The following is a 15,436-nucleotide window of genomic DNA, read 5'->3' on the forward strand; positions in this document are numbered from 1 at the left end:
AAGTTAAGGGATTAAATCTGAGCTAGTGTAGACCACCACAACTCCATCAACTTCAATTCGAAGGAAGGCACTTTACCAGCTGAGGTTAGAGAAAACCTTGTGTGGAGTGTATCTTTCTGTGCATATTCTGCACCTCCACCCCCAACTGTGTGAGTCAAATCAGACTTACCATGTTCACCAAGATGAATAATGCTAGATGAGTGATCTGAAAAGTTCTATGTTGCAGGTGCTTTCATATGATTTAGAAAGGACGTGAGATACCCTTTTCTTTTGATGAGGACCTTATTAACTACAAAACCAATCTTGCTGCATGCATAACAACTTCAATGAATGTAAATGTTTTCCTCATTGTGGTTATTAGTGTAAAGCCACAATTAATGAATTTTTTAATACTTAAGTTATGCGGCTGTATATCATGGGCTGAGTAGGAAGGGACGTGAGAGATCTTGCGATGTATGTTTTGAGGTGACTCAAGCACTCAGGACTGGGCATCTAACCCAAAGAGGACACCCTCAATATTATAATAATAAAACACTTTGCACTTATAAAATAGTAATGAGTATTTTTGCAATGCCTTGAAATTCATAGTGCTGAGGAACCCTCAAAGGTAGCATAATTGTTGTTATTCCTGTTTTATATGCAGAGACTCAGAAGCACCTTGAGGTGAAGATTACACACTGAATCCACTTAAGGAATAAGTGCACATTAATTCCAAGATATGCTATAAAATAAAGCCTAACTATAACCTCAGCAAATTGACTGGTGCATGGAAAAGTTCCATCATCCTGGTAGATGGACAAGATGGAAAAATACCTTTTGGAAAATATAGGCTTTGAAAGTTACTTTGATTGGTTCCTGTGTCTTTTCTGTCCTCTACTCATTGCTGTGTGTTGCAAGCTGACTTACCTTGCAAAAGATGTCTTGCTCTAGAAACGCATGATGGGTGGTACCACGTGGGGCGACAGGCCCTCTGTCAGTAGCTACACGCTGCAATGAGCCATGCATTAGGCCATACCAAGACTGCAGAGGGTTTATTTCCCCAGCACTGGTTGCTGTGACTATCTTGGGACCAATTGTCTGCTCTTTTCCTCAGCAGTGAGGATTTTAAAGATGAAAGAGAGGTCTAGAAGGGTAGGGCACTTGGGGCTAGGGTTAGGGTTCCTATGGATAGGGCTTCTCGCCCTAGTGTTAGGGTTCCTAAGGGTAGGGCGCCCCACCCTAGGGTTAGGGTTCCCATGGGTAGGGCGCCCCACCCTAGAGTTAGGGTGGGGCGCCCTACCCATAGGAACCCTATGGTTAGGGTTCCTATGGGTAGGGCCCTTGGAGCTAGGGTTAGGGTTCCTAAGGTTAGGACACTTGGTGCTAGGGTTAGGGTTCCTATGGGTAGGGCGCCCCACCCTAGGGTTAGGGTTCCTATGAGTAGGGCACTTGGAGCTAGGGTTAGGGCTCCTTTGGCTAGGGTACTTGGAGCTACGGTTAGTGTTCCTATGGGTAGGGCTTTCCATCCTAGGGTTAGGATTGTTAAGGGTAGGGCACTTGGAGCTAGGGTTAGTGTTCCTATGGATAGGGCAGCCCACCCTAGGGTTAGGGTTCCTATTGTTAGGGCATATGAATCTAGGGTAAGGGTTCCTATGGGTAGGGCTTCCCACCCTAGGATTAGGGTTCCTATGGGTAGGGCACTTGGAGCTAGGGTTAGTGTTCCTATGGGTAGGGCTTCCCACCCTAGGATTAGGGTTCCTATGGGTAGGGCACTTGGAGCTAGGGTTCGTGTTACTATGGGTATGGCTTCTCGCTCGAGGGGTTAGAGTTCTTAAGGGTAGGGCACTTGGAGCTAGGATTAGGGTTCCTATGGGTAGGGCTTCCCGCTCTAGAGTTAGGGTTCCACTGTTCCTGCACAACCTAGTAAACCTTGAGGCCTGTTATCAAGAAATATTGAGCACAGAAATCTCCCGTTTGCTTTAATAGCACTTTTGATTAGTCAACAATCCAGAAAAATGGTCCTGAGCCTCTCCTGTCAAGCATCTAAAATTAATGAGGGCTCATTTGATAAGACATTTTCTTAGATGTTTCCAGAACTAAGACCATTGTTATATTAGCTGATTTAGTCCAGGTCCAATTCTGTTACAGCTTGAGCTGACCATGAAACGCTATCACTGGAATTCAGATGATCAGGGTTTGCTAGGCCTTCCAATTTAACAATAAAGAAAGGATAATTAAGTAGATATTTTAGAGGGGAAGATTGGCCACATTAGGGCATTGTGAAAGGCTCATTCCTTAATGGGAAAGATTTCTTCCTCAGCAGTTCAGGACTTTACTGCTGCAACTTTAAGTTAATCTTGATCCTCAAGTATCTCAAAGGAGAGGGATGAGTTGGGACATGTCTCTTTGTGATGTGCACAGAATGGTGCTTGCAGAAAATAGAAGAACTGAGGAAAAGAGGAAATAGAGACTGAGATGGATTTACAGCATTTGTTCTAGTTTCAAGGATATAAACTCTTGTCTTCAGGGAATCATTCAATAATCTAAGTTAGATCTAATTGATGGGGGACAGTGAAAAACGTCCTTTATGGGCCAGTGACCCTATATCTCTTTTCTCCTGGGTTACTTGCAACTCCCAGTAAAGCCTCTGGTACTGACCGCTGATGGAGGGAGGCCTGATAATCTATAGAAATGTCTCTGTTCTTCTGTTCCAAGGAGGAGTCCATAGGTAGGATCTGAGTTTGAAGAGTAGAGCTGTATTGCCCTTAAATAAAACCTGTTCCCAGATGGATATATCTCCCCTCACCAGCTAAATATTATGGCATGTTCTTGGAAGAGACAGGCTGGTCTGGATAATTTTTTCCTTTTGTGTTATCCAATCAAAACGTTGATTATTGGAAAATATTAATCTTCTGGGAGCTGAAGAGCACAAAAATGTTGATGACGTGTAGATGAAAATGTAATTTTTAATTTGCAGTTCCTGCAATATCATGCCATGACAGACCCTGGGGATGTCATATATATGGAGTGCAGTGAGCAAGAGCAACCTCAAAAGCCATTAGACTCTTGTACTACATTAACTTGTGGAGTTAAAGTTGAGAAGAGCTTTCTAGTGAACAGCCAAACCTTCAAAGCACACGAGAAGTAAAGACAGCCTGTCTCCAAAGATACTCTGCCATTCAAGGGGTCGGGGCTTTACTTAACCATGCATTAACCAAGCAAGTTGCTGGCCAATTTTCTTTTCCTTCTGAAAACCTGAGTCATTCTCCAGCAAAGAATCACACCTATGCTTACCATGAACCATGTGACTGGTCTTCTTGAAACCAAAGTAAAAATGTACATTCTTTAAGTGACAATATGTAGAAATCATTTCATGAAAAGACACTTTGCTCAACCAGGTAATGAAAGGACGAACTCTGGCCCTGTTCAGAGGGCTTGCATAATCCTATGAACCTCTTCAAGGGCCGGATTCACTCCATGGCTTTCAAAGTTGCAACTTGACATGTGCCTGGTGCTGCCTGCTCCACAGAGATGAATTTTTAAACAAGTAGGGAGAAACAAGGAGGACCACAAGACTGATATTATGATGCAGCATAGTTTTTAATGCGAATGAAATTTGCAGTACAAAATTACAGGAAGAAATAATACAGAGCAGAACCTTTTTAAGTTTCTTGTTTTACCCCAGTTGATGGGAAATAAAACGCAGCATAATAGAGGCAGAGGAGTAGGCAGGTTCTCCATTACATATCTGCCGTAGCATAATTCAAAGCGAGATGTTTATGATACATATTGGTGGAAAGGATAGAACATGTCGGGCCTATTCTCCTTTATTTCATGGATATTGCTGTTGGGATTAACATGGCCCACAGTATCCACCGTGATACCTACGGCCATATCCCCCATAACCGCATAATCCCCCATAACCACCTAATCCTCCATAACCGTAACCTCCCCCGTAACCACAGAGTCCTCCATAGTCTCCTCCATAACCACACAGTCCCCCATAACCTCCCCCATAACCACCTAATCCCCTGTAACCATAACCTCCCCCGTAACCACAGAGTCCTCCATAGCCTCCCCCGTAACCACCCAGTCCACTATAACCACACAATCCCCCATAACCACCTAATCCCCTGTAACCGTAACCTCCCCCATAACCACACAGTCCCCCATAACCACCTAATCCCCTGTAACCGTAACCTCCCCCGTAACCACAGAGTCCTCCATAGTCTCCCCCATAACCACACAGTCCCCCATAACCTCCCCCGTAACCACCCAGTCCACCATAACCACACAATCCCCCATAACCACCTAATCCCCTGTAACCGTAACCTCCCCCATAACCACACAGTCCACCATAACCACCCAATCCACCATAACCATAATGGCCCCCATAACCACCTAATCCCCCGTAACCATACGATCCTCCTAAACGGCCTCCATAGCCGTACAGTCCCCCATGACCGAATGAACCCCCATAGCCGGGTCCGACCACAGGTGCTCCAACAGCTGCCACTTCACTCTGCTGAGGGAAAGTGCTGAGAATTGGTCCTGGGAGGGTCACGACAACCGGTGCTGGTCTGATGATCACTCTAGAGTCAGGGCACTGCCTAACGCACGGCTCATTGCAGCTGCCAGAAACTGGACTGGGACGGGCTACCCCGCATTCTGGATAGGACAGGCTGGAGCAAGACATCTTTCTGTGATGGAGGTAAACCTGAAACACACAACGGGGAACAGATTAAAGAGAAGGTACAAGTACAAGTGGAAGAAAGGCTTCAAAGCTCGGTTACTATTGTAGTGAGATCTACAAGGTCCCAAGAGAGAGGAGGAGGAGTGGACTTAGTCCCTATGTTCATGGTTATTATTTGTTCCTATTTCCGCTTTCTAGGCCTCTTCTCCTCTCCCACTAAACTTTCTTCCCATACGGCCCCTTTGAAGTCCTCTCAATGATTGTGTCTGAAAAGCACCAACTGGAATCAGTGTAATTATGTCTACTATGGACAGCTGGGATTCTTTGTCCATTTTAGACATTTCTCAATGAGAACATGGCTAGGATAATGGTAATCCAATTCTTTTCTTTTTGGATATTGGGTGTGGCTCTTTGGTTTTCCAAACCTCAGGAGTCACCAGTACTTGCTGAGAAATGAACAGAAACTTTCTTTTCTCCAAACAAATCACTAAAGACAAGATCTTTGGCTGAGGTACATTGGCTTAGGTCCACTGACTTCCATCGAGCGACACTAAATTTAACCATCTCAGGGCAAAGAATCTTCAATGGGTATTTCTGCTCATAAGAATAGAGGAATTGCTACACTGGATTACACCAGTTGTCAGATTAATCCATTCTTCTGTCTGCAACAGTGATGAATAATAGCTTCTTCAGAATAAAGTAGAAAACCACCGAATTAGCCCGTTATGGAGTAAACTAGAAAAGTTTCTTCCTAATCTACTAAAAAGAGACATTACTAAAGGATTTTCTGAAGTCACTTAAAAGATTTAAATGTCCTAATTCCATTTCCAATTGATAGAAAATATATTTCCCAGTTGCATATGTTGTTTCTAAAATGCCCCCTTTAGCTTAACATCATGACCCATGAATCCACCAGCCATTGCAACTGAAAGAGTGCACAATGTAATTATGGAAAATCACCCTGATAAAAGTCACTGAGAGTATGTGCAAGATTCAATCTTAAATGCAAATGGACGCTATTAGGATATCTCTATGGCAGGCCTATGGTAAGAAAGAGAGTCGAAATGGACTTACCGTGTTCACGGAGGAGATGAAGTGCAGAGAAGTGTTTAGAAGAGTCCTGAGATGTGAGCACTTTTAAATAGTTTGAAGGACTGCCTGAAGGTTCTGAGATGCCTTTTGTGGAGGAGGTCCTAATTAGTTAGCAAACAAACTTGACTGCCTTGCTAAATTCTCCTTTTGATAGAGCTGTTTTCCTCAGGGTTTGGGATTGTTGGGCTAATCTCAGCCTGAAAGGGTGTGACATTGTTGCATTCTTCAGCTTCCTTTCATCTAAAAATTGTACAAGCCAACTGCATTCCTCATGTCATTCCACTGACTTTCAATGAGAATGCATGTCAAGGTTTTTCAGAGCTGTGTCAGTAGTAGAACTGGCTGTTATGAACATGAATCCAGTTTGGCCCTTTCAATTCATGCTGGTCGTGGTTGAGGCATTGGGCAGTGCATTTTGTACCAGGTCGGAAAGAGGGAGGCATTTTTGTGCACTAGGTCAGCTCTAGTTCCCTTTGTAATCAGTGGGAAGCATTCTATTGCCTTCAGGACCTTATATCTGAAATCCCCGTTTGGAAGGGAGATAGTACGATGCCTATGGACATTTTGAGTCCAGCTTGAAACTTTCAAACTAGGATTTATCAGGGACTGTAGTGGAGCATTGTCCTTTGTGATGACTCTCTGCCCAGGGGAGAATTTCTCCTTACAGGGATTCAAACTTAAGCTAAAATCGGACCTCCACTTGTGGCACCAATTCTAAACAATTATCAAAAGAACATTAAAAAAAACCAGAACGAGCCTCTCTAAAGAGGTACTTTTTGGGTTAGTGACAGATGTGGAAGCCATGATTGATGAGTGTCCAGTAGGGTTGAAGAGATTGAGGTTAGTGTTTGGCATGAGTAGTCCCAATTATTGGAGGATATTTCTGGCTCTACTAATCTCTCCCTGTCTGACCTTGACCTTGACCTTAACATGCCTCCATTCACCTCTGTGTAAAACAGGTATAATTATAATTTGAAAGCACTTCACAAACACTTATTGTGGCCAAAGAGACGTACTGTATTTTTATAGTAGTAATAACTTGTTACTTCAATTAGATGTTCCAATATTAACTTTAATAATGCATGTCAAGGTCTCAGATGTCATTCCAGTACGCCGTTCGTCATTCTGAGCTCCCTCCCACTCAAATGGAGGCTCTCTCATTTTTTTGAATGAAGCTTAGTTTTCTCTTGTTTATATATTTTAAAGTTAAGGGATTGAATCTGAGCTAGTATAGACCACCACAACTCCATCAACTTCAGTTTGAAGGAAGGCACTTTTCCCAGCCGAGGTTAGAGAAAACATTGTGTGGAGTGTATCTTTCTGTGCATACTCTGCACCTCCACCCCCAACTGTGTGAGTCAAATCAGACTTACCAAGTCACCAAATCGAATAACACTAGATGAGTGATCTGAAAAGTTCTATGTTGCAGGTGCTTTCATATGATTTAGAAAGGACATGAGATGCCCTTTTTTTTTGATGAGGACCTTATTAACTATGAAACCAATCTTGTTGCATGCATAACAACTTCAACGAATGTAAACGTTTACCTCATTGTTTATGATTATTAGTGTAAAGCTACAATTAATGAAATGTTAATACCCAAATTATGAGGCTGTATACCATGGGCTGAGTAGGGAGGGACGTGAGAGATCTTGCCATGTATGTTTTGAGGTGACTCAAGCACTCAGGATTGGGCGTCTAACCCAAAGAGGACACCCTCAATATTATAATAATAAAACACTTTGCACTTGTAAAATAGTAATGAGTGTTTCTGCAATGCCTTGAAATTCATAATCCTGAGGAAGCCTCACATGTAGCATAATTGTTATTATTCCTGTTTTATACTCAAAGACATAGAAGCACCTTGAGGTGAAGGTTACATACTGAATCCGCTTAAGGAATAAGTGCATATTAATTCCAAGATATGCTATAAAATAAAGCCTAACTATAACCTCAACAGATTGACTGATGCATGGAAAAGTTCCATCATCCTGGTAGATAAATGAGATGGAAAAATACCTTTTGGAAAATATAGGCTCTGAAAGTTACTTTCATGGGTCCCTGTGCCTTTTCTGTCCTCTACTCATTGCTGTGTGTTGCAAGCTGACTTCCGTTGCAGAAAGGTGTCTTGCTCTAGAAACCCATGATGGGTGGTACCATGTGGGGCGACAGGCCCTCAGTCAGTAGCTACGTGCTGCAATGAGCCATGGATGAGGCCATACCAAGACTGCAGAGGGTTTATTTGCCCACCACTGGCTGCCGTGACTATCTTGGGACCAATTGTCAGCTCTTTTCCTCAGGAGCGAGGAGTTTTAAGATGAAAGAGAGGTCCAGAGTGTATTGTGCATGTCCTACCATATGGAGTTAAGAACAAACTAATCCTCAAAAACACAGAGGAAAGAAATACATCAGTTGAAGGGGTTACACAAAGTTTGTTTCATAACTAATTAGACATACAGGAACAAAGGGCCTCTCTAGTCCTCAAGGCTGTTTACAAAACTTTGTAAAAACACTCATGACTCAGAAGTCTTCAAACCACTTTTTTAACTTATTCTCTTCTGTAAATTGGATAAGTCCTATTTGACTCACTCTCTCTTTAATCTTTGAGATGATGTGTTAGCTTGTCAGTTTTAATTTAGGACTGAATCTTGCACATACACTCTGTGATTCTTAACAGTGTTAAGAGTTTTGTTTGGTTCTTTTTCAATATCTTTTAGTCCATTATGAAGTTGCAGGAATTTTTTTCTTGAGGCTTAGAAGCTCAGGCTTGAATTTTCAGAGCAAGATGTGCATTTGTAACACTAGATCTTATTGGTTTCTGTTGGAATTTGGGCATTCAAATCCCATAGGTAGCTCTGAAAATTCTCACCCCCAATTTTTAGTTTAGGGTTTAGGAAGAAATTCCCTAAGTTTACTCAATAAATGACAAATGAATTGTTCTTCTTCCTTGTGAAGCAGTTGGTAAGTGACATTCATTGCGACAGGACACTGGATTGGTTGGACTACTCAGCTGTTCCAGCATGTTATACTGGTACGTTCTAATGTGCAGAGGTAAGTAAAGCTGCAGCTCCTCATCTGATCTAACTTAGTGCAGCGCCAGTGAAATCAGTGGAATTGCGCAGATTTGCACCAGCTGAGAAAGTGGTGTTTAGTGTTTTGTTTTTATTTTTAAAAAGCCAAACACTTTCCTTTATCCATCAGCAAGTACTCGTGACACACCAAGGTTTACAAACCAAAGCACCACATTCTGATGCTAGATTGAACTTGTTTGTATGTAGAGGTTATATGCTAATAAAGAAACTGGTATTATTTATTGTATCTCAAACATTTTCTGTGTTATAATTTTTAATGGACTGAAAATCCAAAGCATTAATGCCAGAAATTGTATATAATTATACTACTTAGGAAGAGGATTTTTCGGACAAAGACAGTAACAAGGATTCACTAGAGCTGGTTCGGTTGGTGACTAAGGGTAAATAGGGCAAGAAAATTAAAAGCAGAGTACAGGAGCAGAGTTGGAGACACGAAGAGAGGGGCTTGGTCTGTCTGTGTTACTCTCTTTCTCTCTCTCGCCCTCTCTTTAGGTCTCTACATGACCTCAATTGTGTTTTGCCTTAGTTGAGACTCACCAAGGGGAAAAAAGTAATTAAGAATGGTGGCAAACAGGACTTGTTTGTCAAACTCTACAGCTGCAATCAAGAAGGCAAATTGTGTGTGAAATACATCACTTTGGAGCTGGTGATAGGGTATGGCCCTTCATGAAACCATGGAGATAGAACATTTCTGTCTTGCTTGCTTCTTGCTTTCTTCCTTGTTTTATTTTCTTTTGAAAATTTCTACTCCTCTTTATTTCAAATTCAAATATATGTTACATTATACTATTGGTCTTATGGTTAAAATTTCTCCTCCATTCGTTATCTTTTCTAATCATGAAAGGCTTCCATGTTGTTAGGCCAAAAGTGTCTGCCACTCTTCCTGCACATCCTAGTAAACCTTGAGGCCTGTTATCAAGAAATATTGAGCACAGAAATCTCCCGTTTGCTTTAATAGCACTTTTGATTAGTCAACAATCCAGAAAAATGGTCCTGAGCCTCTCCTGTCAAGCATCTAAAATTAATGAGGGCTCGTTTGATAAGACATTTTCTTAGATGTTTCCAGAACCAAGACCATTGTTATATTTGCTGATTTAGCCTAGGTCCAATTGTGTTACAGCTTGAGCTGACCGAATGCTATCACTGGAATTCAGATGATCAGGGGTTGCTAGGCCTTCCAATTTAACAATAAAGAAAGAAGAACTAAGTAGATATTTTAGAGAGGCAGATTGGCCACATTAGGGCATTGTGAAAGGCTAATTCCTTAATGGGAAAGGTTTCTTCCTCAGCAGTTCAGGACTTTAATGCTGCAGCTTTAAATTGGTCTTGATTCTCGAGTATCTCAAAGGAGAGGGATGAGTTGGGACATGTCTCTTTGTGATGTGCACAGAATGGTGCTTGCAGAAAATAGAAGAACTGAGGAAAAGAGGAAATAGAGACTGAGATGGATTTACAGCATCTGTTCTAGTTTCAAGGATATAAACTCTTATGCTTCAGCGTATCATCCAGTAATGTAGGTTAGATCTAATTGATGGAGGATAGTGAAAAACGTCCTTTATGGGCAAGTGACCCTATACCTCTTTTCTCCTGGGTTACTTGCAACTCCCAGTAAAGCTTCTGGTACTGACCGCTGATAGAGGGGGGATATGCTTGCTCTTTATAAATATATCAGAGGGATAAATATTAGGGAGAGAGAGGAATTATTTAAGCTTAGTACCAATGTGGACACAAGAACAAATGGATATAAACTGGACACAAGGAAGTTTAGACTTGAAATTAGACGAAGGTTTCTAACCATTAGAGGAGTGAAGTTCTGGAACAGACTTCCGAGGGGAGTAGTGTGGGCAAAAGACATATCTGGATTTAAGACTAAGCTTGATAAGTTTATGGAGGGGATGATATGATGGGATAGCCTAATTTTGGCAATTCATTTGGCAATTGATCTTTGATTATTAGCAGGTAAATAGGCCCAGTGGTCTGTGATGGGATGTTAGATGTGGTGGGATCTGAGTTACTACAGACAATTCTTTCCTGGGTACTGGTAGGTGAGTCTTGCCCACATGCTCAGGGTTGAACTGATCACCATATTTGGGGTCGGGAAGGAATTTTCCTCCAGGGCAGATTGGCAGAGGCCCTGGATATTTTTCGCCTTCCTCTGCAGCATGGGGCCCGGGTCACTTGCTGGAGGATTCTCTGCAGGTTGAGGTCTTCAAACCACAATTTGAGGACTTCAATAACTCAGACATAAGCTGAGGGTTTGCTACAGGAGTGGGTGGGTGAGATTCTGTGGCCTGCATTGTGCAGGAGGTCAGACTAGATGATCATAATGGTCCCTTCTGACCTTAATGTCTATGAGTCTATGAGTCTAGAGAGAAGCCTGATCATCTATAGAAATGTCTCTGTTCTTCTGTTCCAAAGAGGAGTCCATAGGTATGGTCTGAAATTGAAGAGTAGAGTTGTATTGACCTTAAATAAAACCTGTGCCTAGATGGATATATCTCCCCTCACCAGCTAAATATTATGGCATGTTCTTGGAAGAGACAGGCTGGTCTGGATAATTTTTCCTTTTGTGTTATCCAGTCAAAACTTTGATTATTGGAAAATATTCATCTTCTGGGAGCTGAAGGGCACAAAAATGTTGACGACATGTGTAGATGAAAATGTAATTTTTAATTTGCAGTTCCTGCAATATCATGCCACGATAGACCCTGAGGATATCATATATATGGAGTGTAGTGAGCAAGAGCAACCTCAAAAGCCATTTGACTCTTGTACTACATTAACTTGTGGAGTTAAAGTTGAGAAGAGCTTTCTAGTGAACAGCCAAACCTTCAAAGCACACGAGAAGCAAAGGCAGCCTGTCTCCAAAGATACCCTGCCATTCAAGAGGTCGGGGCTTGACCATGCATTAACCAAGCAATTTGCTGGCCAATTTTCTTTTCCTTCTGAAAACCTGGGTCATTCTCCTGCAAAGAGTCACACTGATGCTTACCATGAACCACGTGATTGGTCTTCTTGAAACCAAAGTAAAAATGTACATTCTTTAACTGACAATATGTAGAAATAATTTCATGAAAAGACACTTTACTCAACTAGGTAATGAAAGGAGGAACTCTGGCCCTGTTCAGAGGGCTTGCATAATCCTATGAACCTCTTCAAGGGCCGGATTCACTCCATGGCTTTCAAAGTTGCAACTTGACATGTGCCTGGTGCTGCCTGCTCCACAGAGATGAATTTTTAAACAAGTAGGGAGAAACAAGGAGGACCACAAGACTGATATTATGATGCAGCATAGTTTTTAATGCGAATGAAATTTGCAGTACAAAATTACAGGAGGAAATAATACAGAGCAGAACTTTTTTTAAGTTTCTTGTTTTACCCCAGTTGATGGGAAATAAAACGCAGCATAATAGAGGCAGAGGAGTAGGCAGGTTCTCCATTACATATCTGCCATAGCATAATTCAAAGCGAGATGTTTATGATACATATTGGTGGAAAGGATAGAACATGTCGGACCTATTCTCCTTTATTTCATGGATATTGCTGTTGGGATTAACATGGCCCACAGTATCCACCGTAATACCTACGGCGATATCCCCCGTAACCACATAATCCCCCATAACCACCTAATCCTCCATAACCGTAACCTCCCCCGTAACCACAGAGTCCTCCATAGCCTCCCCCATAACCACACAGTCCCCCATAACCTCCCCCATAACCACACAGTCCCCCATAACCTCCCCCATAACCACACAATCCCCCATAACCACCTAATCCCCTGTAACCATAACCTCCCCCGTAACCACAGAGTCCTCCATACCCTCTCCCATAACCACACAGTCCCCCAAAACCTCCCCCGTAACCACCCAGTCCACCATAATCACACAATCCCCCATAACCACCTAATCCCCTGTAACCGTAACCTCCCCCATAACCACACAGTCCCCCATAACCTCCCCCATAACCACACAGTCCCCCATAACCACCCAATCCACCATAACCATAATGGCCCCCATAACCACCTAATCCCCCGTAACCATACAATCCTCCATAAGGACCTCCATAGCCATACAGTCCCCCAGAACCGAATGAGCCCCCATAGCCGGGTCCGACCACAGGTGCTCCAACGGATCCCACTGCACTCTGCTGAGGGAAAGTGCTGAGAATTGGTCCTGGGATGGTCACAACAACCGGTGATGGTCTGATCAGCACTTCAGAGTCAGGGCACTGCCTAACGCACGGCTCATTGCAGCTGCCAGAAACTGGACGGGGACGGGCTACCCCGCATTCTGGATAGGACAGGCTGGAGCAAGACATCTTTCTATGATGGAGGTAAACCTGAAACACACAACGGGGAACAGATTAAAGAGAAGGTACAAGTACAAGTGGAAGAAAGGCTTCAAAGCTCGGTTACTATTGTAGTGAGATCTACAAGGTCCCGAGAGAGAGGAGGAGGAGTGGACTCAGTCCCTATGTTCATGGTTATTATTTGTTCCTATTTCCGCTTTCTAGGCCTCTTCTCCTCTCCCACTAAACTTCCCTCCCATACGGCCCCTTTGAAGTCCTCTCAATGATTGTGTCTGAAAAGCACCAACTGGAATCAGTGTAATTATGTCTACTCTGGACAGCTGGGATTCTTTGTCCATTTTAGACATTTCTCAATGAGAACATGGCAAGGATAATGGTAATCCAATTCTTTTCTTTTTGGATATTGAGTGTGGCTCTTTGGTTTTCCAAACCTCGGGAGTCACCAATACTTGCTGAGAAATGAACAGAAACTTTTCTCTAAACGAATCACTAAAGACAAGATCTTTGGCTGAGGTACATTGGCTTAGGTCCACTGACTTCCATCGAGTGACTCTAAATTTAACCACCTAAGGGCAAAGAATCTTCAATGGGTATTTCTGCTCATAAGAATAGAGGAATTGCTACACTGGATTACACCAGTTGTCAGATTCATCCATTCTTCTGTCTGCAACAGTGATGAATAATAGCTTCTTCAGAATAAAGTAGAAAACCACCGAATTGGCCCCTTATGGAGTAAACTGGAAAAGTTTCTTCCTAATCTACTAAAAAGAGAAATTACTAAAGGATTTTCTGAAGTCACTTAAAATATTTAAATGCCCTACTTCAATTTCCAATTGATAGAAAATATATTTCCCAGTTGCATATGTTGCTTCTAAAATGCCCCCTTTAGCTTAACATCATGAATCCACCAGCCCTTGCAACTGAATGAGTGCACAATGTAATTATGGAAAATCACCCTGATAAAAGTCACTGAGAGTATGTGCAAGATTCAATCTTAAATGCAAATGGATGCTATTAGGATATCTCTATGGTAAGAAAGAGATAGAGTCGAAATGGACTTACCGTGTTCACGGAGGAGATGAAGTGCAGAGAAGTGTTTAGAAGAGTCCTGAGATGTGAGCACTTTTATACAGTTTGTAGGACTGCCTGAAGGTTCTGAGATGCCTTTTGTGGAGGAGGTCCTAATTAGTTAGCAAACAAACTTGACTGCCTTGCTAAATCCTCCTTTTGATGGAGTTGTTTTCCTCAGGGTTTGAGATTGTTGGGCTAATCTCAGCCTGAAAGGGTGTGACATTATTGCACTCTTCAGCTTTCTTTCATCTAAAAATTGTACAAGCCAACTGCATTCCTCATGTCATTCCACTGATTTTCTAGGGGCTGCAATGAGAATGCATGTCAAGGTGTTTCAGAGCTTTGTCAGTAGTACAACTGTCTGTCATGAACAGGAATCCAGTTTTTTTCCTTTCTATTCATGCTGCTCGTGGCTGGGGCACTGGGCAGTGCATTTTGTAGCCAGTAGGAAGGAGAGAGGCATTCTTGTGCACTGGGTCAGATCCAGTTCCCTTTGTAATCAATGGGAAGCATTCTATTGCCTTCAGGACCTCATATCTGAAATTCCCCCTTTGGCAGAGGGATTGTACAATGACTATGGACAGTTTGAGTCCAGCTTGAAACTTTCAAACTAGGATTTATCAGGGATTGTAATGGAGCATGGGCCTTTGTGATGACCCTCTGCCCAGGGGAGAATTTCTCCTTACAGGGATTCAAAATTAAGCTAAAATTGGACCTCCACTTGTGGCACCAATTCTAAACAATTATCAAAAAAAAATTTAAAAACAAAACAAAACAGAATGAGCGTCTCTAAGAGTTACTTTTCGGGCTAGTGAGGGATATGGAAGCCATGATTGATAAGTGTCCAGTAGGATTGAAGAGATTGAGATTAGTGTTTGGCATGAGTAGTCTCAATTATTGGGGGATATTTCTGACTCTGCCAGTCTCTCCCTGTCTGACCTTGACCTTGACCTTAACATGCCTCCATTCACCTCTGTGTAAAACAGGTATAATTATAATTTGAAAGCACTTCACAAACACTTTATAGGGCCAAAGATACATAGTGTATTATTATAGTAGTAATAACTTCTTACTGCAATTAGATGTTCCAATATTCACTTTAAAAATGCATGTCAAGGTCTCAGATGTCATTCCAGTACTCTGTTTGTCATTCTGAGCTCCCTCCCACTCAAATGGAGGCTCTTTCATTTTTTTGAATGTA

General features: G+C 42.3%; 2 protein-coding genes across 2 annotated transcripts; both read right to left on the bottom strand.

Moving 5' to 3' along the window:
- Positions 1-3,832: 3,832 nt before the first annotated feature.
- On the bottom strand, positions 3,833-4,675 carry LOC123351508 (scale keratin-like). The gene has a single exon (XM_044990892.1). It carries the CDS (start codon positions 4,673-4,675, stop codon positions 3,833-3,835), a length of 843 nt encoding a protein of 280 aa, XP_044846827.1.
- A 7,733-nt stretch (positions 4,676-12,408) lies between these two features.
- Positions 12,409-13,173, bottom strand: LOC123352033 (claw keratin-like). The gene is made up of 2 exons (XM_044991730.1): positions 12,774-13,173; positions 12,409-12,593 (listed from the first exon to the last, which is right to left on the bottom strand). The coding sequence occupies exons 1-2, from the start codon at positions 13,171-13,173 to the stop codon at positions 12,409-12,411; spliced, it is 585 nt and encodes a 194-aa protein (XP_044847665.1).
- Between the last annotated feature and the right edge of the window lie 2,263 nt (positions 13,174-15,436).

This window comes from Mauremys mutica, chromosome 17 (genome assembly GCF_020497125.1).
Source record: "Mauremys mutica isolate MM-2020 ecotype Southern chromosome 17, ASM2049712v1, whole genome shotgun sequence".
Classification (NCBI taxonomy): domain Eukaryota; kingdom Metazoa; phylum Chordata; order Testudines; family Geoemydidae; genus Mauremys; species Mauremys mutica.